Source organism: Gorilla gorilla, chromosome 2, assembly GCF_029281585.2.
Source record: "Gorilla gorilla gorilla isolate KB3781 chromosome 2, NHGRI_mGorGor1-v2.1_pri, whole genome shotgun sequence".
In the NCBI taxonomy this organism is placed as follows: domain Eukaryota; kingdom Metazoa; phylum Chordata; class Mammalia; order Primates; family Hominidae; genus Gorilla; species Gorilla gorilla.
Window position 1 is genome coordinate 54,963,882 of NC_086017.1, and position 22,665 is coordinate 54,986,546.

The 22,665-nt window shown below is 45.3% G+C and overlaps 1 protein-coding gene and 1 long non-coding RNA gene across 2 annotated transcripts in view; one reads left to right on the plus strand and one right to left on the minus strand.

Annotated features, from left to right (window-relative positions):
- Positions 1-2,842: 2,842 nt before the first annotated feature.
- Positions 2,843-17,106, plus strand: LOC129532744 (uncharacterized). Its single transcript, XR_008678652.2, has 4 exons — positions 2,843-3,064; positions 4,743-4,829; positions 16,368-16,589; positions 16,967-17,106. It is a non-coding gene; the product is annotated as an uncharacterized lncRNA (long non-coding RNA).
- Positions 17,107-17,224: 118 nt separating this feature from the next.
- CDCP1 (CUB domain containing protein 1) overlaps positions 17,225-22,665 on the minus strand; it is a 63,554-nt gene continuing 58,113 nt past the window's right edge. Inside the window, exon 9 of the mRNA XM_019024836.4 lies at positions 17,225-20,776. Within this exon, the coding sequence (XP_018880381.3) occupies positions 20,347-20,776 (430 nt within the window). The 3' untranslated portion in view covers positions 17,225-20,346. The remainder of the gene's footprint in view (positions 20,777-22,665) is intronic.

Below are 22,665 nucleotides of genomic sequence, written 5' to 3' on the forward strand. Positions count from 1 at the left end.
CTATACTCAGATACATGTCCAGCCCGAGCCCAAGTGATCTCTGGTCTGGCTGCCCTGGCCAGGAAGGCCCAAATGCCTAGGACTGCTCTGCTCTTTCCTGTTCCCTAGCTGCTGAGCCCACATGGCTCGCACTGTGATACTGCTTCTCCCAGGAGCATCTAGGGCTGTGCAAATGCTGTAGGATTATATGCCAGCTTGCTGGAGTGGACTGCTAAGTGAGTTTAGAGATGATGAGGAGGACAGCATCTTTGAATTTGACACAACTATCTAGAGAACAGTCACCTCACAGGAAAAGACAGTCAGCTTGCTGAAGATGAAGAGACCAAGCCCCCGAAAGCAGATTGTTGGTGATGTTTTTTCCTCTTCAGTGCAGACTTAACTAATACTAGCTACTAAATTCATTGACATGTACAAAACTCACCTCTCCTCATCCTTGAAATGATCTTGTCAGGTAGGTGCTAGCATTCACATTCTATAGTTGAGGAAATTTTGGTCCAGAAAAGTTAGATTGCTTGTCTGATTACACAGCTAGTATTACAGCCGCATCTCAGCAATTCTGAGATCTTCTTTAGTCTGGGGACATATGTTTCCTAAAAATGAGGGCAGGCAGGCCTTCATATACTGGTGGGGCAAGAGGAACTGTCCTTCTACCCATTGAAAGTTAGAGAATTTGAGTCTGTAAAACAAACTGGCAATAGACAGATTAACAGCAGAAAGTTAGAGAATTTGAGTCTGTAAAACAAACTGGCAATAGACAGATTAACAGCAGAAAGGTAAACAAATTTATTAACATACAAGTGCACAGGAACCATGCAAGGTATAATACCCAAAGAAGGGCCAGAGGGTTGAAGCTTAAATACCTCTTCACAGGGGAAAGGGAAGTGGAAGGTGTAGGCAATTTTAGACAAAGAGCAAACAATTTTTAGGGGAGATTAATAGGCCTGAAAACCATACAATAACCTGGAACGAAGTTCCTCTGGGCTCTGGGGGAGGTGGTGACAAGTTATGAGAAGGTAAAGGGTGGAACTGCACTGTGAACAAAGGTTGTCTTATTATGCAGATATAGTCAGCCCTCCATATCCGCAGAGGATTGGCTCCAGGATCCCCTGCAGATACCAAAATCACTGGGTGCTCAAGTCCCTGATATAAAATGGCATAGTACAGTTGGCCCTCTGTATCCGTGGGTTCTGCATCCTCGGATTCAACCAACTGTGGATGGAAAATATGTACAGTTGACCCTTTGTATCTGTGGTTTTGATCTATGGCTTGTTGAATCTGTGAATGTGGAATCTGTGGCTATGGAGAGCCCACTGTAAAATCTCTCAGGTAGCATCTCTCAGAATAGCAAAAAAAATCTGTCCAGTTGAGTGTGGTGGTGACCTTTAGCTTCTTCTCTGGTGATTAATCTTCTCTGGTTAATGAGATTTCAGACAGGAAATTGAAGGCAATTGTGTCTCTTTTGGAAGAACTTCCCTAAGTTAGGTGAGGGAACTTCAGAGAGAGCCCTCCCTGTGCTTGGGGGAAGACACAAGGGAAGATCATAGACTTTGATTCTGGGGCAACTTCTAAGGCTTTCCAATTTATTTTAATTCAAAGTGCTCAGCATGCCAAAGCACCATGCTTTGGGGTATCATTTCCTGAGCCCCAACAATACATACCCATGTACACAAACATCATGGGCCTCTCACCCCACAAACTCCTTGACACAATGGTGGATGAGTGTCTGATGCCCGTTTCTGTGGGTTTGCTTCTGGAACACTCTTAGATGAGGGGCCAAGCCACCCAGCAGCAGTGATGCCCTCAAAGGCCAGTCCCCTCCCCACTGGTTCTCTGTGGCTTCTCAAGGAGCAGCAAACTGGTGACTGTGACACAGCTGGACTAGGACTGAGACTTAGCCCCCTCCTCTGTAAACCAGAGGCCTAAGGAAGGAACACTGAAGTTTGTCATTTTGGATTGCTTAGTAACTATTCCCATTTCCTAATGGCATTCTGGCTTATTTGGGGGCATTTATACCTGTTTCCCACTGTGAGTGCTAAAGGGGTTGGATCACCCCTCTTTCCAGCCTGGCACAATCAGGGGTGGACCTCATGAGCTAGACTCAGCCAACAAGACATCCTGTTGGGGAACTTGGGGTTTTGAGTGAGGGGGCTGAGGACAAGGCTCATTCATTACTGTGGCAGCAGGTTCAGTGGACAGTTCTTGTGTCAAAGTATAAGTAAAAAAAGTCAAAAATACGACTCATACAAAATAGGATGAACATGAGCCACAGAGCTTATTTAATTCATTAAGCAATGAGGGAAACAGTAAAATGAAAAGCTGGTTCTGAGAGCATATGAAGAATTGGGAAAGGCACACCAAAATAAACATTTTAAGTTGTACACAAACCTGGTTAATGTTCTATAGGGTAATAAAGCCATAGGCTACTTTCTGTTCAGTTTATGACATTAATATAATCCCAAGAGTTAGAACTAGGATTCCTCATCCTCCTTCTACGGAGGTTGCCAGACCTAAGTGCTTTTGGTACTCTCTTTCTCTTTTGATGCTGATTATTCGGGAAGTCACATGTGGCTCTGGATACTATCTTGCAAGATGTCAGGGGCATCTAAAAACCTGCCTGGGAATTTTTCTGTGCTCATGGGTGGGTGTTACATGTCATGAGATCAAGAACCCAAAAGCAGAGGATAAGATTGCCATATAAGACCTCTCGGAACCCAAGGCTTCATAATTGGAACATAGCAACATTTGCTGCATTGTTTTCCCATGTCTCTAGGTGACTGGATACTTATTATAGAATGCTGGTTGTTATGGTGATGAGAGATGGGGGAAACCAGGCCGACTGTACACTGTGAATGAAGGTTTAATCTATGTCATCCTTTGTCACAGGTCATCCTGTTGCCTGGGATGAAGTGTCACATAGTTTGAATCCACATTGCTTGCTGACATCATGGGGTGAATGAACTTTCCAAGATTCTGGAAGCCTATTGTAATTTGTGTTCTCTACATTTTCCTGAGGTCCCAGGGATGCCGTGACTACTAAGCTCTATGGTAGGAGTTGGGGCAGGAGGTGAGTAGAGGTGACCAATGACTGGTGTGCCAAGGTCTTTCCCCCTCTGAGATTCCAGTCAATTCCAGGCATGGAGTTGTGGTTAAAAGAATCTCAGATGACATAAGAATGATACAACGGACATTGGGGACTTGGGGGAAAGAGTGGAAAGGAGGCAAGGGATAAAAGACTACAAATACGGTGCAGTGTATACTGCTCAGGTGATGGGTGCACCAAAATCTCACGAATCGCCACTAAAGAACTTACTCATGTAACCAAACACCACCTATATCCCAATAACTCATGGAAAAATAAAATAAAATAATTTAAAAAAAGATTTAAATATAACCTCCTCAAAAAGGCTTTTCCTGACCACTCAGTCTAAGATAGCCACCCAGTTACTCTTCATATCATTCAGTTTTAATTCCTTAATTAGCTCATGCTATTTACTTTGTAATTGTTTGTTCCCCACTCCAGATATAAAACACATCAGAGCAGGACCCTTATCTTGCTCATCGCTGTATCCCAGAGTGCTCGATAAATATTTGTTGATTGAAGGACCGTCTTCTGATTCAGTGACAGAGAGGTGGGCCATGAGGGAAATAAGGAAAAAAGTAGAAACAGGAAATGAAGAAAATCAGAAACAATTTAATACTCTATTGTGTGCAAAAATGAAGTAGAAAGAAGAGACAAGAAAATGTACATAAAGGGGTTAAAAGAAGGAGAGAGGAAAATAAATTACTGTTATGTTTTGGAAAAACTCTTAACTAGAGGGAAGGGAACTAACTTTATTGAACTCCCTCTATGTAGGAAACCTAAATTACCAGATGACGTAGGGTTCTTGTTTGTTTGTTTGTTTGTTTTTTTGGACAGATTTTATTTCAACTTAGAGTCATCACCAAAATTACTTTCTTCATTTTCAACCTTTTCCTAGGAAGAAAAGAAAGTGAGCTATTTTATTCTATAGAAAGAAAAACAAATGCCTATTTGTTTTCATCAAGTGAAATTGTCAAGGATGACTGGCAGTGCCATTCACTGAGAAAGAGTACTAGAAGAAGTGTTTTGCAGGGAAATCATAAGTTTCATTTTTAACAGGTTAAAATTTAGATATTTTGAAATATTCAAGTAAAGGTGTTGACAAGATAATGGGATATATCACTCAGAGGAGAGGTCTGAGCTGGAGGTCTAAATCTTTGATGAATGGATGATAATTGAAGCCGTAGGCATGGATGTGAGTGTCTAGAGAGAAAGAACAGCATATGAAAAAATGGGGTTTCATGGATGTACCTTAAGGAGCTCCAATATTTAAGGTTTAGGTGGTAGGAGACAAGCCTTTGAAGGAGACTTAGAAGGAATCGTCAGGAGAATATGGTTTTATGAAAACCAAGGGAATATACTGTTTCAAGGAGAATAATGGTCAGCAGAGTTGAATGCTGCTGAGACACCAAAGAAAATGAGAATTGAAAATGTTTATTCCCTTTAGTGACACTGAAGTCTTTGACCTCAGTGAAAGTAATTTTAGCAGAGTGGAGATGGAATCTGAGTCATTTTAACATCCACAGTACCTTTCCATAGAGTAGATATTTGATATGTTTTTTCATTTTCTTTACCATGAAATGTATAATTATGCAGAAGAATGTATAATGTATATGTAATATTTGAAGAACAAAATGAACAACATTTACCCATAACCTGTTAGGAAACAACTTTAGAAGACACCTGTGTGTCCCTCCCTGCTTGCATCTAGCTTCTTCGTCTGCCCAGGTGGACTGCTCTTACTGTTGCAGTAAGTGTTCCCTTGCTTCTCTTTTATAGTTTTACTGCCTATGAGTGATTCCCTAAACAATACACTGTTATTTTTAAAATATACTTTTTTAGTTTTAACTGGTTTTGAACTCTTTATAAATGGAATTATACTGTATTCATTCTGAAAAAAAAAAAAAGAACCTCAGATGAACCAACGATAGTAAAGTGCTGATAATTGTTGAGGCTGAGTGATGGATATATTAGTGTTCATTTTACTCTTTTCTCTACTTTAGTGTATGTTAGAAGATTTCCATACTTGAATGTGAAACAATTTCTGAAAGATTGAAAAAAGTTTTTCTAAATTGTTATTATTTTTATTTTTATTTTATTTTTTTGAGACAGGGTCTCACTCTGTTGCCCAGGCTGGAGTGCAGTGATGTGATCTTGGCTCACTGCAACCTGGCTCCAGCCCAGGCCTCCCCCGGCCTCAGCCTCCCGAGTAGCTGGGACCACAGGCTGCACCACCACACCTGGCTTGTATTTTCTTTAGAGATGGGATTTTGCCACGTTTCCCAGGCTGGTCTCGAACTCCTGGGCTCAAGCAACCCACCCATCTCAGTTTCCCAAAGTGCTAGGATTACAGACAGGCATGAGCCACTGTGCCCAGCTGGAAATTTTTTTTTTTTTTTTTAGAAGAAAAGAAAAAGGAAAAAAAGGGCACTTTGAAGATCTTATAGGGTCATATTTAAGTGGTAAAACTTTGGAAAAGTGACCGATCTCAGGCAAATGGCAGGGTATTGTCCAGCCCCTTCCCTGCTTTATTTTTACTCCTTAGTACTTATTACCATGTAACAAACTATATATTTTATTTATTTATCTTACTTATTGTTGGTCTTCCAGCTGAATTACAAGCTTCATGAGGCAGGAACTGTTGGTATGTTTTGCTCATCCCCATCCCCAGGACTTGCAATAGTACCTGGCACATGGACAGGTTCAGGTTTATGCAACAAAAACCAATAGTGACATAAACAAGATAGAGGCTTTTTTTTTTTTAACATATATGCCATTCAATAGTGGAACCTAGGCCCCTATCTCTTCTCTTTCATCATCCTGACTGTGATTTCTACCATGAAAATTGCCTCATGATCTCATTATTGATGCCAGAGCTCCAGCTGTCACACACACATTCCAGGCAGGAAGAAGAGAGGTGGGGGCAAAAGGACACTTACTTTTCAGGTGAAGCTGTCTCCATTAAAAGTCTTCTTGTAGTCCAATCTGGTTTCTAATCATCTGCACAGAGATGGTTTGAGTGCTTGGAGCAGCCCTCACTGTTTGGCTATGAGAGTTCCAGGTCTGCACTTGAGGCCATTATCTGCAACCCAGGACTTTGCTTTAGGCCAATGCCAGGAGACACTTATAGGTTGAATATGAAATTGATCCTCTGCTCTCTGAGGAGTGGTCCCTAATTTAGCATTTGCAGTTTTGGTGGGTGACACTGAGTCTCTGCAGAGGCACCAGGTGGCTCTGGATTTGGTGCAAGTAGCTTCAGCCCGTGCCCGAGGAGTGCCTGGGATAGTTTCAGATGAGAAACGAGATCCTGGATGGGCACCCCCTGTAGGGTCCCCTTTCTGAAGAAAGTTGTCCAAGAATGGGAAGCTTGTTGGAAATGTCTGGACTCCAGTCCAGAGATCCTGACTCTGTGTGGGGCCCAGGAATTTGCCTTTTATATAAGAAACCCAGGTAATTTGGACACAGGTTTGAGAAACGACACTGGGATACTCCAGGCCATGGAATGGGATACCAGCTGGTTTAGGACAGAAAACATCTAGAAGCTGTTCTTTCCTACTGAAGCCAGAAGGACAAACATTGCACTCAAGTAAGCCTTAAAGAGGCCTTGAGTCTCCATGGACTCAGGCCCTGCTCAGTGTTGAGTAAAATAAAGGTTAACTCAGTAATCTGATGAAAGCTGTCATGTGGATAAACAGTTCTAATTAGCTTGTTCGTTGTCCAGTGAGCTCACTTGGGTCTCATTGGTGACCATGGCTCTTTTTGATCATCCATAGACTTTCAGTGACAGATTGTACTTTGGGTTAGTTAATGCCTGTAAAATAATAAAACAAAACAAAATGAAATAGCACCATGTTACAATGAGACTCAAGATCATTTTATGATGTTATGATGAACTGTGTTTGTATTAAACGATGGTCCTCATTTGAAGCCTGCCAAAAACATGCTCATTTTCACGTTTGAAAAAATTTTTATTTTTTTGAGGCAGAGCTTTGCACTGTCACGTAGGCTGGAGTGCAGTGGCACGATCTTGACTCACTGTAACCTCTGCCTCCTGAGTTCAAGTGATTCTCCTGCCTCAGCCTCCCAAGTAGTTGTGATTACAGGCTCTGCCACCACGCCTGGCTAATTTATATATATATATATATTTTAGTAGAGATGGGGTTTCACCATGTTGGCCAGGCTGGTCTCGAACTCCTGACCTCAACTCCTGACCTCAACACCTTGGTCTCCAAAGTGTTGGGATTACAAGCGTGAGCCACCGCACCCAGCCTGAAAAAATTGTTAAATGCTGAATGACACTATTTTTTAGTGGAGACATTTCACTAGTATATAAAAAACAGAACAAAACTATCAAAAACACACAGTGATATTTAGTGATCTCTAATCAGCTTAGAAAAGTGAGATGTGGGGCAAATCTCTCTACAGGCTCTTTAAGTTGATAAGGCAGGCAACTGAGGAAAAAAATTAGTTGTATGAAAACATGTTTGAATGAAGGGAGTTTAGACATCTAAGCAAATATGATTTTTGCATTATGCTGGAAACAAATGCTGCATGACTTGGAAGGATTTACAGTCACATTTAAATACAAACAAACAAACATAAGAAACAGGGACTGAAGCAAAGATGCCAAGTTGCCTACCCATATCCCTTCATTCCTTCTCTCATTTCCCTCTTGCAATCGACCTTTACGTTGCCAGAGTCTCCAATGTACCTAGCTAATTTTCCAGTTGTCCTTAAAGATAGAGGTGAGGTGTAATTCAAAGTTACTGAGTGGGGCTTACAAGAAAGTTCTTTTTTTTTGAGACAGGATCTCATCTCACTCTGTCACCTAGGCTGGAGTGCAGTGGCACGATCATGGCTCACTGCAGTCTCAACCTTCCTGGGCTCAGGTGATCCTCTCACCTCAGTGTCTGAGTAGCTGTGACTACATGTGTGCACCATCATGCCCTCCTAATTTTTAAATTTTTTGTAGAGATGGGGTTTCACCATGTTGCCCAGGCTGGTCTTGAACTTCTGGGCTAGAGATTCATCCACTTTGGCTCCCAAAGTGCTGGTTACAGAAGTGAGCCAGTGTGCCTGGACTACAAGAAAACTTTTAATGGAGACAGCTTCAGTTGAAAAGTAGATGTCCTTTTGCCCCCACCTCTCTTCTTCCTGCCTGGAATGTGTGTTTGACAGCTGGAGCTCTGGCATCAATAATGAGATCACGAGGCAATTTTCATGGTAGTTGTCACAGTCAGGATGGTGAAGGAGAAAGAAATAGGGGCCTAGGTTCCACTGTTGAGTGGCATATATGTTAAAAAAAATAGCCTCTATCTTGTTTATGTCACTATTGGTTTTTGTTGCATGAACCTGAACCTATCCATGTGCCAGGTACTATTGCAAGTCCTGGGGATGGGGATGAGCAAAACACACCAGCAGTTCCTGCCTCATGAAGCTTGTAATTCAGCTGGAAGACCAACAATAAGTAAGATAAATAAATAAAATATATAGTTTGTTACATGGTAATAAATACTAAGGAGTAAAAATAAAGCAGGGAAGATGGATATGAAGTGTGGCGGTCAGGGAAAGACTTGACATTTTAGAGAGTGTCACCAGGGAAGCCATATGGGATTTCACTGGGGAAATTACGGTGACATTTGTGTAAAGACTTAGTAAGAGAGAGTCAGGGGGTATCTGGTGGACAAGCTGTTCTCTCCCAGTGGAGAGAACAGCAAATGCAAAGGCTGTGAGGTCAGAGTGTTCGAGGATAGTCAAGGGCTTGGACTGGGTGAAGTAGGATGGTTGACAGAGTACCCGGCAGGAACTGTTGTTAAAGAGGTGAGGAAGCCAGGACTAGCAAGGCCTTGTGGACCATAGGAAGAACTTTGGCTTCTGCTGTGAGTGAGATGGGGCCACAGGCAGGTTCTGGGCAGGGAAGTTGCAAGATCTGCTTTATACACAAACAGAATCACTGTGCTACTGTCTTGAGATGAGGCTGAAGAGGGCGAAGGTGGAAGCACAGAGACTGATTTAGGTGGAAGCACAGAGCCTGCATCATCTAAGTGAGAGAGGATGTTGGTATGAACCAAGTGAAAGTGGTGGAAGTAGGAAGAAGGGGGATTCGTCATGTCAGGGAGAACCATTAAGGTCCGCTATGGACTGGATATAGGATGTGAGAGAGAGAGGAGTCAGAGAGAACTCTAAAGTTTTTGGAAGGACGGAGCTGCCATCAACTGATTTGGAGCAAACTTGTTTCCTCTAGCCTCCCTACCAATTGGAGGAACAGGTTTGAGGGGAACAACAGAAGATCTGTTGTGGATATTTCAAGTTAGAGATGGCCACTAGATACCAGCTGGAAATCTCGAGCAGAAATGGATACATGGTCAGAATTCAGGGCATAGGTCCACTTTGGGAGCCATTGGGACATGGATGGTATTTAACGTCATGGGACTGGAGAAAGTCACCAAATGATTAAGTGTGGAGAGAAAAGAGAAGAATCTGGGCACTGAATCATGGGGCCCTCTGATGTTTAGAGATTGGGAGAAAAGGGGGAGCCAGCCACGGAGACTGAAAAGGAGAAGCCAGAGGGGAAGGAGGACAACCAGCAAATCTGAGGCCGTGGTGGCCAAGAGAAGGAAATGTCTCATGGAAGAGAGAGTGAGAGATGGTGTTAAATACTGTGTCAAGTAAGATAAGGACTGAAAATTAAATATGAGCATTCAATAAAACTGTTCGTATAAACATTTTAGAAGAGTTCTTGGTACATAGTAATCATTCAATATGTGGAACACACACTACACACACACACACATTTGCTATATTAGCCCTGTTCAATTGCATTTTCTGTGATGACAGAGATCTTCTATATTTGTTCCGTTCAATACAGTAGCCACTTAGCCACATATAGCTACCGAAAGCTTGAACATGTGGCTAGTGCAACTGAGGAACTACATTTTTTTAGAAGGGTGAAGAATTGTATTTTATTGAAACTCAACTCAAAAAAAGAAATAAGATGCTGTAGCGTGCAATATATTCACACAAAGCACCCTCAGGTGCATATTCAAGTCAAGTAAGAACTCCATATCCCTTTTCCTAGTTTTCCTACCCTGGGACCTTAGTCTCTTCCATATACAATCATGCACACTTAATTTGAAAAAGGAAACCCAGTGTATTTTGATGTATTCATTAGCACCAAATTTAATGAAATTTTAATTAAATAAATACTAAAGTTTAAATAGCCACATGTAGCTGCTGGCTACTGTCTTGAACATAAGCCGTTCTATAGTCCATCCTGTCTAAATAGACCTATTCTGTCTATAGGCCAATTTACAAATGTTCTCTTTTTAGAAGATCAGCCTAATGAGTTTTAGCCAGCTTATAAAGGTGTGGCAAAGAAGGCCCATTGATAGAGTTTAAAAATCATGTGCACAGGAGTGGAAAGTTTGGGTGAGCAAGCAGAGGCCAGCACCCTGAAGAAAGAGGCTGATGGAGTTTAAGACGCACTAGGACTCAAATCTCGGTCTGTCTCTTAGTTGTGAAGCCCCAGACAGGTTTTTTAACCTCTCAGAGACTGCCTCATCCTCTGAAAAGGCCTGGCTACTTAATTTGCCAGAGCCCAGGGCAAAATAAAAACACTGGGTCCCTTGTTCAAAAATTATTAAGAATTTTGAGCTGGCAACAGCAGAGACCAAGTTTGGGGCCCTTCCGAGTTGTAGGCTCTGTGTAACGCATAGGTTACATAACCGCGAAGCTGCCTCCTGGGTCTTGAGGATGTGGGCTGGGCAGTCAGAGTGTTGAAAATGGGAGAGGGAACAAAGGCGAGAGCGTTTGCTGCTGCTGCACTGCTGCTGGCCTGGGCAGAAGGCTGGGGTGGGGAGCTCTTTTCTTACATCAGTTTCAGGTCTTCTCTCTTTCTGAGTCCTGTAGACTATAGCTAATCTTTTCCTAGGCTTGTTTGTTGGCTGGGTCTCAAATGACCATAGTCTAGCTCTTGCAGTTACCTACTGACATGGTTTAGCTCTGTGTCCCTACTGACATGGTTTAGCTTGTGTCCCCACCAGATCTCATCTTGAATTGTACTCCCATAATTCCCACGTGTTGTGGGAGGGACTTGGTGGGAGATAATTTAAATCATGAGGGCGGTTTCCCCCATACTGTTCTCATGGTAGTGAATAAGTCTCATGAGATCTGATGGTTTTATCAGGGGGTTCTGCTTTTGCATCTTCCTCATTTTTCTCTTGCCACCACCATGTTAAGAAGAGCCTTTTGCCTCCCACCATGATTCTGAGGCCTCCCCAGCCATGTAGAACTGTAAGTCCAATTAAACCTCTTTTTCTTCCCAGTCTCGGGTATGTCTTTATCAGCAGCATGAAAATGGACTAATACAGTAACTTGGTACCAGCAGAAGGGGTGCCTCTGAAAAGATACCCAAAAATGTGGAAGCGACTTTGGAACTGGGTAACAGGCAGAGGTTGGAACAGTTTGGAGGGCTCAGAAAAAGACAAGAAAATGTGGGAAAGTTTGGAACTTTCTAGAGACTTGTTGAATGCCTTTGCCCAAAATGCCGATAGCAATATGGACAATAAAGTCCAGGCTGAGGTAGTCTCAGATGGAGATGAGGAACTTGTTGGGAAGTGGAGCAAAGACGACTCTTGTTATGTTTTAGCAAAGTGACTGGTGGCATTTTGCCCCTGCTGTAGAGATTTGTGGAATTTTGAACTTGAGAGAGGTGATTTAGGGTATCTGTGGAAGAAATGTCTAAGCAGCAAAGCATTCAAGAGGTGACTTGGGTGCTATTTAAGGCATTCAGTTTTAATAAGGAAGCAGAACATAAAAGTTTGGAAAGTTTGCAGCCTGAAAATGCAGTATAAAAGAAAAATCTATTTTCTGAGGAGAAATTCATGAAAGCTGCAGAAATTTGCATAAGTAATGAGGAGCCGAATGTTAATCCCCAAGACAATGGGGAAATGTCTCCAGGGCATATCAAAGGTCTTCATGGCAGCCCCTCCCATCACAGGCCCAGAGGCCTAGGAGGAAAAAAATGGTTTTGAGGGCCAGGCCCAGGATACCTGTGCTGTGTGCAGTCTAGGGACTTGGTGCCCTGCATCCCAGCCACTTCAGCTATGGCTGAAAGGGGCCAATGTAAAGCTTGGGCTGTGGCTTCAAAGGGTGCAAGCCCCAGGGCTTGGCAGCTTCCACATGGTGTTGAGCCTGCAAGTGCACAGAAGTGAAGAACTGAGGTTTGGGAACCTCAGCCTAGATTTCAGAGGATGTATGGAAACGCCTGGCTGTGCAGGCAGAAGTTTGCTGCAGGGGCGGGGCTCTCATGGAGAACCTCTGCTAGAGCAGTGCAGAAGGGAAATGTGGGGTTGGAGCCCCCACAGAGAGTCCCTACTGGGGCACTGCCTAGTGGAGCTCTGAGAAGAGGGCCACTGTCCTCCAGACCCCAAAATGGTAGACCCACTGACAGCTTGCACTGTGCACCTGGAAAAGCCGCAGACTGCAGACTCAATGCTTGCCCATGAAAGCAGCCAGGAGGGAGGCTGTATCCTGCGAAGCCACAGGAGCAGAGCTGTCCAAGACCATGGGAACCCGCCTCTTGTTTCAGCATGACCTGGATGTGAGACATGGAGTCAAAGAAGATCATTTTGGAGCTTTAAGATTTGACTGCCCCACTGGATTTCAGGCTTGCATGGGGCCTATAATCCCTTCGTTTTGACCAATTTCTCCCATTTGAAATGGCTGTATTTACTCAATACCTGTACCCCCATTGTGTCTAGGAAGTAACTAGCTTGCTTTTGATTTTACAGGCTCATAGGCAGAAGAGACTTGCCTTGTCTCAGATGAGACTTTGGACTGTGGACTTTTGGGTTAATGCTGAAATGAGTTAAGACTCTGGGGGACTGTTGGGAAGGCATGATTGGTTTTGAAATGTGAGGACATGAGATTTGGAGGGGCCAGGGGTGGGATGATATAGTTTGGCTCTGTGTCCCCACCTAGATCTCATTTTGAATTGTACTCCCATAATTCCCACATATTGTGGGATGGACCTGGTGGGAGATAATTTGAATCATGGGGGCGGTTTTCCCTATACTGTTCCCGTGGTAGTGAGTAAGTCTTACAAGACCTGATGGTTTTGTCAGGGGTTTCTGCTTTTGCATCTTCATCATTTTTCTGTTGCCACTGCCATGTAAGAAGTGCCTTTCACCTTCCACCATGATTCTGAGGCCTCCCCAGTCATGTGGAACTGCAAGTCCAACTAAACCTCTTTTTCTTTCCAGTCTCAGGTATGTCTTTATCAGCAGCATGAAAACGGACTAATACACCTACATTAAAGGGTAGAGAAGAGGCTGTGCTGGTTCATCCATATAACTCATGGGATCATTAGGAGGTTCTTAAGGCTGGGTACAGTGGCTCATGCCTGTAATCCCAGCACTTTGCTGGGTGAAGGTGGGCAGATCACCTGAGGTCAGGAGTTTGAGCCTGGCCATGGTGAAGCCTGTCTCTACTAAAAATACAAAAATTAGCCAGGTGTGGTGGGGCACACCTGTAATCCCAGCTATTCAGGAGGCTGAGGCATGAGAATCGCTTGAACCTGGGAGGTGGAGGTTGCAGTGAGCCAAGATCATGCCACTGCACTTCAGCCTGGGCCACAGAGCGAGACTCTGTCTCAAAAAAAAAAAAAAAAAAAATAGTTCTTAGGAAGCCTGAGGCTAGGAGAGAATTGGCCAGCAGGAGGCTGAGTTCCACCTTTCTCATTTTGTCATAAGCACGTTTAAAGCCAAGAAATAGGCTTGTGAACCGCCCAAACAGAACAGTGAGCTGTGAGGTTGGGTGTCGTTTGCAGGCTCCCCAGGACTGGCTGAGGATGCCTTGATGTGGCACTGATTAGAGATGATCCCAGAGACCACACAGATGTGAACAGGACTCCCCTCTTCCCTGGGTAACAGAAGTCCATGAGAGGCTGGGTCTGAAGGGCAGGGCGAGGGTAAAGGAGACAGGTTTGGCAGCAGCCTGGAGGGCTATAGGTGCTTTGCCCTGTGGCTTTAACATCAGATCCCCAAGTATCCCTGACTTGGGGGAGGAGCTGCCAACACAAAGTCCAGAAAGGGCAGGGCATATAGGTGGAAGCAGAAATGCCAATAAGGGTGAGTGACAGGGATGAACCAAAGTTGGGTTGAATATTCTGGACCTGGGTGACTGGAGGAATCAAAGCATTCTAGAGTTAGAAGTGGCCTTAGAATATTTAATCTTGTGCCTAGGACTAGATATTGTGCTTCAGTGTCCCTGAGACCTCCTCCACCTCAAACTTGTGGCCTCTTGAAGGAAAGAAAAAGAGACAAACACTATCTAGGAAGCCCTGGGGTCCACCAGACTCCTCGGCAGCCACTCTCCCAACTGTGGCTCCCAGGAGAACCCAGTCTCATGGCCTAGCTGAGTAGCAGAGCACTGTGGAAAGACTGTATGGTTGCTGCCCTGCCTCTTGCTGCTCTGTGACCTTGGGCTCGTGACTTCACCTTGCTGGGCCTTCTTCTCTCACCAGTAAGCTGAAAATAAGCTTTGCTGCTAGGATATTAAATGCTGACATGAGATAAGGTTTGTAAGACACAGGGCACTTGCCTGACATCTACTTCCTCCTTGCCATCTGGAAGCCTCCAGTATAACACCTGCCTGAAGTCACTGCTGAAGTACAACGTGTTTCTGACAATTAAATGTAACAGATGTAATTTCTAGGGCACCCACTGTGTTGGACAATGTGAGCCAGATGGACTAAGTACAAGACATGGGCCTCTACCTCTGAAAAAAGTAGCATCTTGGTTAAGCAAAAGACACACAAGCACAAGCGTTTTAAATTATGAAACGAATACAGCTACATGCAGAAGAATTATGAATCAAAAGGACTATTGGGATTTAGAAGGAGAGCTTAGCAGAGTTGGAGGGCTTCCTGGAGAAAATGGGCTCTGTGATAGACTCTGAAGTGCTGGTAAGGCATGGAAGGTGGGCAGCTTTTGCTGTGAGTTGTCCAGGAACAATGGCAAGAGCAAGGTGTGGGCAGGAGTGGATTCAGAGCCCCACTGGAATAGAGTTTTGAAGTCATGGATGAAGTGGGTGGAGAGAGGTCTGAAGAGGTAAGGAAGGCCAGGCAGTGGACTGGAGGTGCCACACCACCAGCAAAAGACCAAGGATTCTGTTCTAAGGGCCAACCAAGTCTGGAGGCACAGATTTCAGAGTAAGGGAGTCACATGATGAAAAAGGAATGGTGGAATAGAGGGGGATGTTGGATGGGAGGAGAATCTAGAACAATCAGGATGAGTGACAGGGATGAAATGAAGTTAGGTCCAATATTCTGGGCCTGGGTGACTGGAGGAATCAAAGCATTCTAGAGCGTGAAGTGACCTTAGAAGATGTAATCTTGTATAGCCATTCAGAATAGATTAATGCCCTTCCTGGGTCCACGGCAAGTTCTTCCTCTCTTAGTTCTCTCAAGAGCTGGTTGTTGAAAACAGCCTAGCACCACCCCTTCCCCTGCCATTCTCTCCCTTCCTCTCTCACCATGTGATTTCTGCACATGCAGGCTCCCCTTTGTCTTCTGCCATGAGGGGAAGTAGCCTGAGGCCCTCATCAGTTGCAGATGCTGGGTTTCATGCTTCCTGTACAGCCTGCAGAATCATGAGCCAAATAAACCTCTTTTCTTCATAAATTGCCCAGGCTTATGTATTCCTTTATAGCAACACAAATGGACTAAGACAGTACCCTCCCTATGGGGCAGTGTCCAGAGAGAAAAGGCCAGAAGACCAAACACTGAACCTTGAGTCCTAAGAACAGGATCCAGGAGAAGGGGCAGTCAGAGGTGGGATGCAGCCCAGATGTGGTCATGGTGATCAAGGACGCAGTAGTGAAGGTGGTCAGTGCTGTCCACAGGCATGGTACTTGGCTCTGATCTCCCCAGCCCCACTGAAGCCTATTACAGATGGCTGCAAATTCTTTGACACCTCTCCCACTGAGATGGGATGGGGGAATCTTTGCTTCCTCCATGTAAATCAGAGTAGGTTCTGTGACTAATGCCCCCCCATAGAATAGAATGGAAGTTTAGCTGGGCATGGTAGTGCATGGCTGTAGTCCCAGCTACTCGGGAGGCTGAAGTGGGAGGATTGCTTTAAGCCCAGGAGTTCTCCAGCTGCGGCAAGAGAGTGAGAACCTGTCTCAAAAAAAAAAAAAAAAAAAAAAAAAAAAGGAATAGAATGGAAGTAATGTCATGCCAGTGTCCAGTTCCAGCCTCTGAGAGACCGGCTGTTCTGACCTTTAGAATCTGGGAGCACTCAGTTGTGGAACCCAGCCACCATGTTGTGAAGAAGCCCTGTGCAGTGGTCCGAGTGACCAGGAGTCAAAGCTCCCAGTCAATAGCCAGCACTAACTTGTCAGCAGTGTCATGGAGCCCACTTGAAAGAGGATTCTAATTATGCTGCCCAAGCTGTGGCCACATGGAGGAGAGATATACAGTCCCTGCTGAACCCTGCTCTAATTACAGGTTTGTGAGCAAAACTACTAATTGTTAACTAAATTTTGGGGTGGCTCATTACACAGCAACATCTGGTTTTCTCGGTGGATTCAATCCAATGTGCTTGGGTCTCCCCTCCTAGTGCATGGCAGATGGTGGGGGCCATGGGAACTTCCCTCTCTCACTGCTCTCCCTTAACTTTTGTTCTGGTGGCTGGTGACCTCCACAGGGCTTAGAGATCAACTGTGGTCAGTGATTAGGGTGGCCCTGGGCCTCTATGGGGGTTAGGTATTGGGAAAGGTCACACAGGGTGGGGCCCATGTAGCCCCCACAAGAACAGAACAGAACAAGCCCTGGCCTCTCAGCTACCCATTGGCATAGTTTCCATTCCTTCCACTTGCATACAGGGAGACTTGAAAATCAGTGGTGGCGAGACTCCAAGACTATTATTTTTATTTCCGGACAAAAACATCTGCTTCACACACTGCGCAGCATCAAATGTAGAGGAAAGAACTTGTATCCCAAAGCCTGGCTTTCTGTATCATCCACAAATTAAGACAGCATCTGCTGAGCCCATGCTGAGCCTGTCACAGTCAACAACTGGGAAACTGGGGCCTCTACTGAACCAGGGGACAAGTAGCCGAAGCACTTAAACAGCTTGATACTTGTTTTTTGGTACATTTGTTTATTTAAAGCACAGGAAATGAATAAAATGCCACCTAAAAAGTATCTGCAATGAATAAATTATTTCCAGTGAGGCAATGCAGATCCACACACACCAGTCTGCTAACCTTTACCAAGGCCATGTCCGGTGGGCTTGTGCTTGTCCCAGTTGACTCTTCCTTGAGACCTTTCCCTTCTGTGCAATGACCACAGCATTAGAGACCAGTCCTGCATGCGCTGGCATTCCTCATAGGCATGGCAGACCACATGGATGAGCAGTGGGCTGGCATGCAGTAGGCTTCAACAAATGGCACTTCACTGTTTCCAGTGACCCTGAAATGTTTTACGTAAGTGGGGCCTGGGCTTTAAAGAAAAGAGCCAGGGCTCCTCAGGCTGGGCCCCTTCACTGAGGCACAGCTTCAGAAAATACTGGTCTCAAGAGCCAGCAACTTGTCCAGGAGTTTTGAGCCCTCAGTTGAAGGAAAATGGCCACGTGGTGTCCTTGCAGGCAACAGTGATGTCGGTGATGGTGACAAGTAGCCAGCCCAAGGAAGGCCAATCCCACCTTGGGTGAAATGCAGGGCACCTAGTCCTGCTTGGAAGGGTTTGGGAGGTTGGGGAATGTCGAGAATGGAGGGCTAGGGCTCCACACAGTGAATTCAAATAAGGGCTCTTCAGTGAGGGAAGGAAGCCGCAGCCCTCCTTTGGCCCTTTATGCAGGGTCAGCATCTCGGCTCACAAGGCCAAGGGTCACTGGGCAGGAACCAGACTTTCAGAAGGGAAAGGTGCCATAGGCAACGCCAAGGGCATGACTTAAATATCCTATCCTCTGGAAAGTGTTCAAGAGGTCTTGCAGTACACGCCATTTAGGAGACTATAAAATTCCTTTCATTTATGCCATGTGAACAAGCTGAGGCGGTGCATTTCCAAGGTGAATTCATTGAATACAATGAAGTACATTTATTTTTTGAAGGAAGTTTTTGCCACAGAAATATTGAACTTGGGACTGTGCCGACAAGCTATAACATAATCCCTCTCCTTCCAGATCAGAGCAGGGGTGAGGAAGCAAAAGTCCACAGTTACTGGGCAGGTAATTGGTATAAATGAGGGTGTGGGGCTGGATGCGGTGGCTCACATCTGTAATCCCAGCACTTTGGGAGGCCGAGGCAGGAGGATTGCTTGAGCCCAGGAGTTGGAGACCAGCCTGGGCAACATGGTGAAACCCTGTCTCTACAAAAAATACAAAATTAGCTGGGCGTGGTGGTTTGTGCCAGTGATCCCAGCTATTTGGGAGGCTGAGGTGGGAGAATTGCTTGAACCCAGGAGGCAGAGGTTGCAGTGAGCCGAGACTGTGCCACTGCACTCCAGCCTAGGCGACAGAATGAGATCCGGTCTCACATTAAACAAAAAAGAAAAAGAGAAAGAAAAAAAAGAAAAAGGGGAATGTGAGCACACATTGGTCTCATGGTCTACTCACCTGATTAGAGATTAATCCCAGTCTTTCTTTTTCATTACAATAAATGCAACCTGCAGGGGCATCGATCAGTAGAAACAAACACTCAGCCTCATTGTGGGAAGTGATAGGGCGTAGTGTGGGCTGTGGTGACCTGGTGAAGTGGACACCCCTTCTAAAGGCAGAGCTGGTGCCCAGCTTCAGCCAGTTGTTGCTAGGTGAGAATGTGAGCCCCAGCATGGCCAGATCTTCTGATCTGGGTTGTTTTTTTAAGCGTTAGAGTCCGCAAGCTAAACAAAACATCCCTGTGCGCCAGATCATTCTGTAGCCTCTCCTGTGGGAGTCAGTGGCAGGAAGGTGTGGTAGGCAGAATAACAGCACCCCAAAGATGTCCTGGTCCTAATCCCCACCTGTGGCTATATTGTCTTGCATGGCAAAAGGCTCTTCCAGGATGATGAAGGATCTTCAGATGGAGAGATTATCCTGGATCTTCCTGGTGGGCTTTGTAAGTCAAAGAGGGAAGTGGGAGGGCCAGTGTCACAGTGATGCCATGTGAGAAAAGCTTGACCAGCCACTGGAGCCTGGGAATGCAGCCAGCCTCTAGAAGCTAGAAACGGCAAGGAACCGGCTTCTCCCTAGAGCCTTCAGAAGGAGCACAGCTCTGCTGACACCTTGATTTTCATTCAGGGACATCCATTTTGGAATTCTGATCCCCAGGACTATAAGCTAATGTGTTGTTTTTAAGCTACCAAGTAATGGGTTGCAGTGGCAACAGAAAACTAATGCAGGGGGCCACTGTTTGGTATATAGTTAAACATTTTTAGAGGATGAGAATATTCCCTAAATTTCTCTTTAAATGTCAAAGTATTGCTGCAGCTAGGAGAACTGCACATGGAAACTTGAGGAAATTTCTCTTATTGCTAGGACTATAGGACAATGGGATTCAAGATGAATTTCCACAATGGGATAACCACGAACCGACCTAGAGAATCAGGAAGTCTCTTATCAAAGCAGATATGTGTCAATGCTGCTCAAACACACACATTCTTTTCTGGTTGGACAGATTGTAAACTATTCCCACCACCTGGGGGACAGGCACACGTTTATCTAGCGGTCAGTAGAAGTCACAACCCAGGCATCCAAACCAGTTAGTATGAGTTATTACTAAGTCAGGTGAAAAGAGCTAGGTGGTTATACATTTGATCTCTTAAATGCACAGGACCACCAAATAAATAATAATAAAAAGGCACATTGTCGTTTTCATCCCGGGGACCCCAGTGAGAGTAGGGACCTCAGGTAGGCTCCTTGGAATTGGAACTGTTGTCCTGAAGAGGGCAAGCCTCTGTTTAACACTCTGAATCCAGGGCTTGCTGCAACCCTATGCTAGGTGACTCAGGCCTCTCTCCTCTCATTACAGGCTGGCTAACCGCACAGCCTAAGTTGAGAAGCACATGAGCTGTCATGACTGTATCCAGATTGGAATTCATCATTTTCAATGTCTTGCCCTTAGAATGAGTCCACTGAGCAATGTGAAGTTGGCGGTGTCCAGGAAAACCTCCTGCTGTTCCTTCTGTATAATTCCTCTTCTTTAGGATTTCTGGTTAGGAACACGGACGGGTGTCTCAGTGCCCTGCTTTATGAAACTCAGCAAAGCGCCTGGAATGGATCAAGTTATTCTGCTGGCTCCATGGGCTCCCGAGTGTTCAGTAAGGGAATGTCTGTGTCCTTGCTGCTTACATCCCCATTGTTGGGATGGGAGAACGTGTACGGTTCACTCTCGGACTCAGGAGGGGAGCAAGGAGGTGGCTCCTCAGTGGCCAACTTTGCAGTTGGGGCCCTAGAGCATATGGTGGGTGGGGAGGGAGAGCAGACCCCCATGGTGCCCTGGAACGGCCGGTAGGTGTCCACCTCCGGCTGCAGGAAGGACCCGCCGGAATCCTGTAGCAGATGCCCATATACCATGGTGTCCTCGATGACTGCATACACATGGGAGTCATTGTCCTTTCGCCCTTTCTGAAACTTTTTTGGCTGCCTCGGCATCTCAGTATTGATGTTGCCATTGTAGATACCCACGGCGGGGCCCTTGTTTGTCTTCTTTTTCCTATTTGGAAAAACGGAACAAGACAGAAGTCAGAAAGGCAAGAATCTTCGGTGGGTACCATTGCTATGGCCCTGCTAGAGCTTGGATTCTTTAGGGTTCTGACCATGTCTCCCCCAAATCCTTCAGATTGCTCAGCATTTGAAACTGAAACTACTGTCCTCAGTGAACATTTAGAAGGGACCTGATTTTGTCTCCAGTTTTCAAAGTGGAAACAGAGATCACAGGTGGTAGAAGAGTGGTTTAGAGAGGGCGCCTCTAACACTATCGGTGCTCAATTCGTTTTTGATAGACATGTGGTATCCAATGGTGGACACATCTGACAATCCCTTTCCCCTCCATTCTACCAGAAATGGGCAGTGTCCCAGACCTTCTCAACCACATCAGGCTCAGTCATGTCTAGGTCAATCTTCCCGCACTCTTAGTACTTTCCCATAGCTCATGCTTTCTCCCTCTTTTGCCTGGGAAAAGCTCTGACCATCTAGATTCTAAATGGTGATACAAGAGACTCAGGGGTCCAGGTTGTATCTTAGTTTTCAGCATGAGCTGGGGAGAGGATAACTCAGCATTAGCAGAGAGACCCAGTGCCTCAGTAGTCACCCCCAACAGAGGAAAGAGCTAAAAAGAAGACAAAATTCAGGCTGCAGTGCCAGAGTTCTTCAATAACACCATTAGCATTTGGTTTATAATGTTCTTTGGTACTTGGACCTGCATGGGCATTAGCGCTTGCTGCCACAGAAAACAAAGCTTTGCTCTCCATCTTTGTGAACCAAACAGCAGGGAATGCTGACTTTTTAGCTGACCAGTGATGCAAATGGAGGATATTAGCTCAATTAGCGTAATGGGCCATATAAGGCACAGGCTGGCAGTTCATAAGGGTGGGCAGGCTGTCTGTACTTTGCTGAGATAAAAATAAACCTGGTACCTTTAGCTTGTAACGCTGAGCCCCTGGTCAGGAGGATGGGTTCCTAAGGCTCCTGCCTGAAGCCCTGTAATGTTTGTCCCCACTAAAACTCTTCTCATGCTATCCTGAAACGGACTGTTTATTTGCCTGTCTTTTCAGTCCCCCTGCCCCCATAGAAGAGATTGTCTCACTCATCATTGTCCCCAGTACCTCAATGAATCCTAGTGCCCAGGAGACACTCAGGAAGTACCCGCTTAGTGAACAAGTTAGACGGCATTGTCTCTCCTCGTTCTCACTGCACAACCTGTCCATCCTCCTACAACAGCTTGGGCATGGACAGGCCTTATGCAAACCTGCCAGCCAGCAGCCTCACACAAGCAAGGCCTGTAGCAAGGCTGGACTGATGATTCTCAGGCTTAAACTGGCGCTGTTTCAAGATGAGGCAAGTGCTGGATCTCTTTCCTTGTCCAATTCCCTCCTGATAAGGAATCTGGGGCCCAGTGTTAATGCCATGCTTCCCCAACTGGGTGGGCTATTCCGTGCACCCCAGATGGGAAAATTCCCTGAGAGAAACAGTAACATGATGTTTCCTTAAAAGCAGTCCTTTTTCCCCCATGTGTTATAGGTACAGCCACTTCTCATGGAGAAAAGACCTCCTGCAAGCCAGTCCTTCCTCATCAGCAGAGACATTTGTAGACAGTCTTGTTGTAGACTAGGAATTTCAGTTGTTTGCTCAGGTCCACAGTTAATTTTTAAAAAAGAATTTTTGGGCTGGGTGTGGTGGCTCACGCCTGTAATCTCGGCACTTTGGGAGGCCAAGGCGGGCGGATCACAAGGTCAAGAGATCGAGACCATCCTGGCCAACATGGTGAAACCCTATGTCTACTAAAAATACAAAAAAAAATTAGCTGGGCGTGGTGGCGGGTGCCTGTAGTCCCAGCTACTCGGCAGGCTGAGGCAGGGGAATCGCTTGAACCCGGGAGGCGGA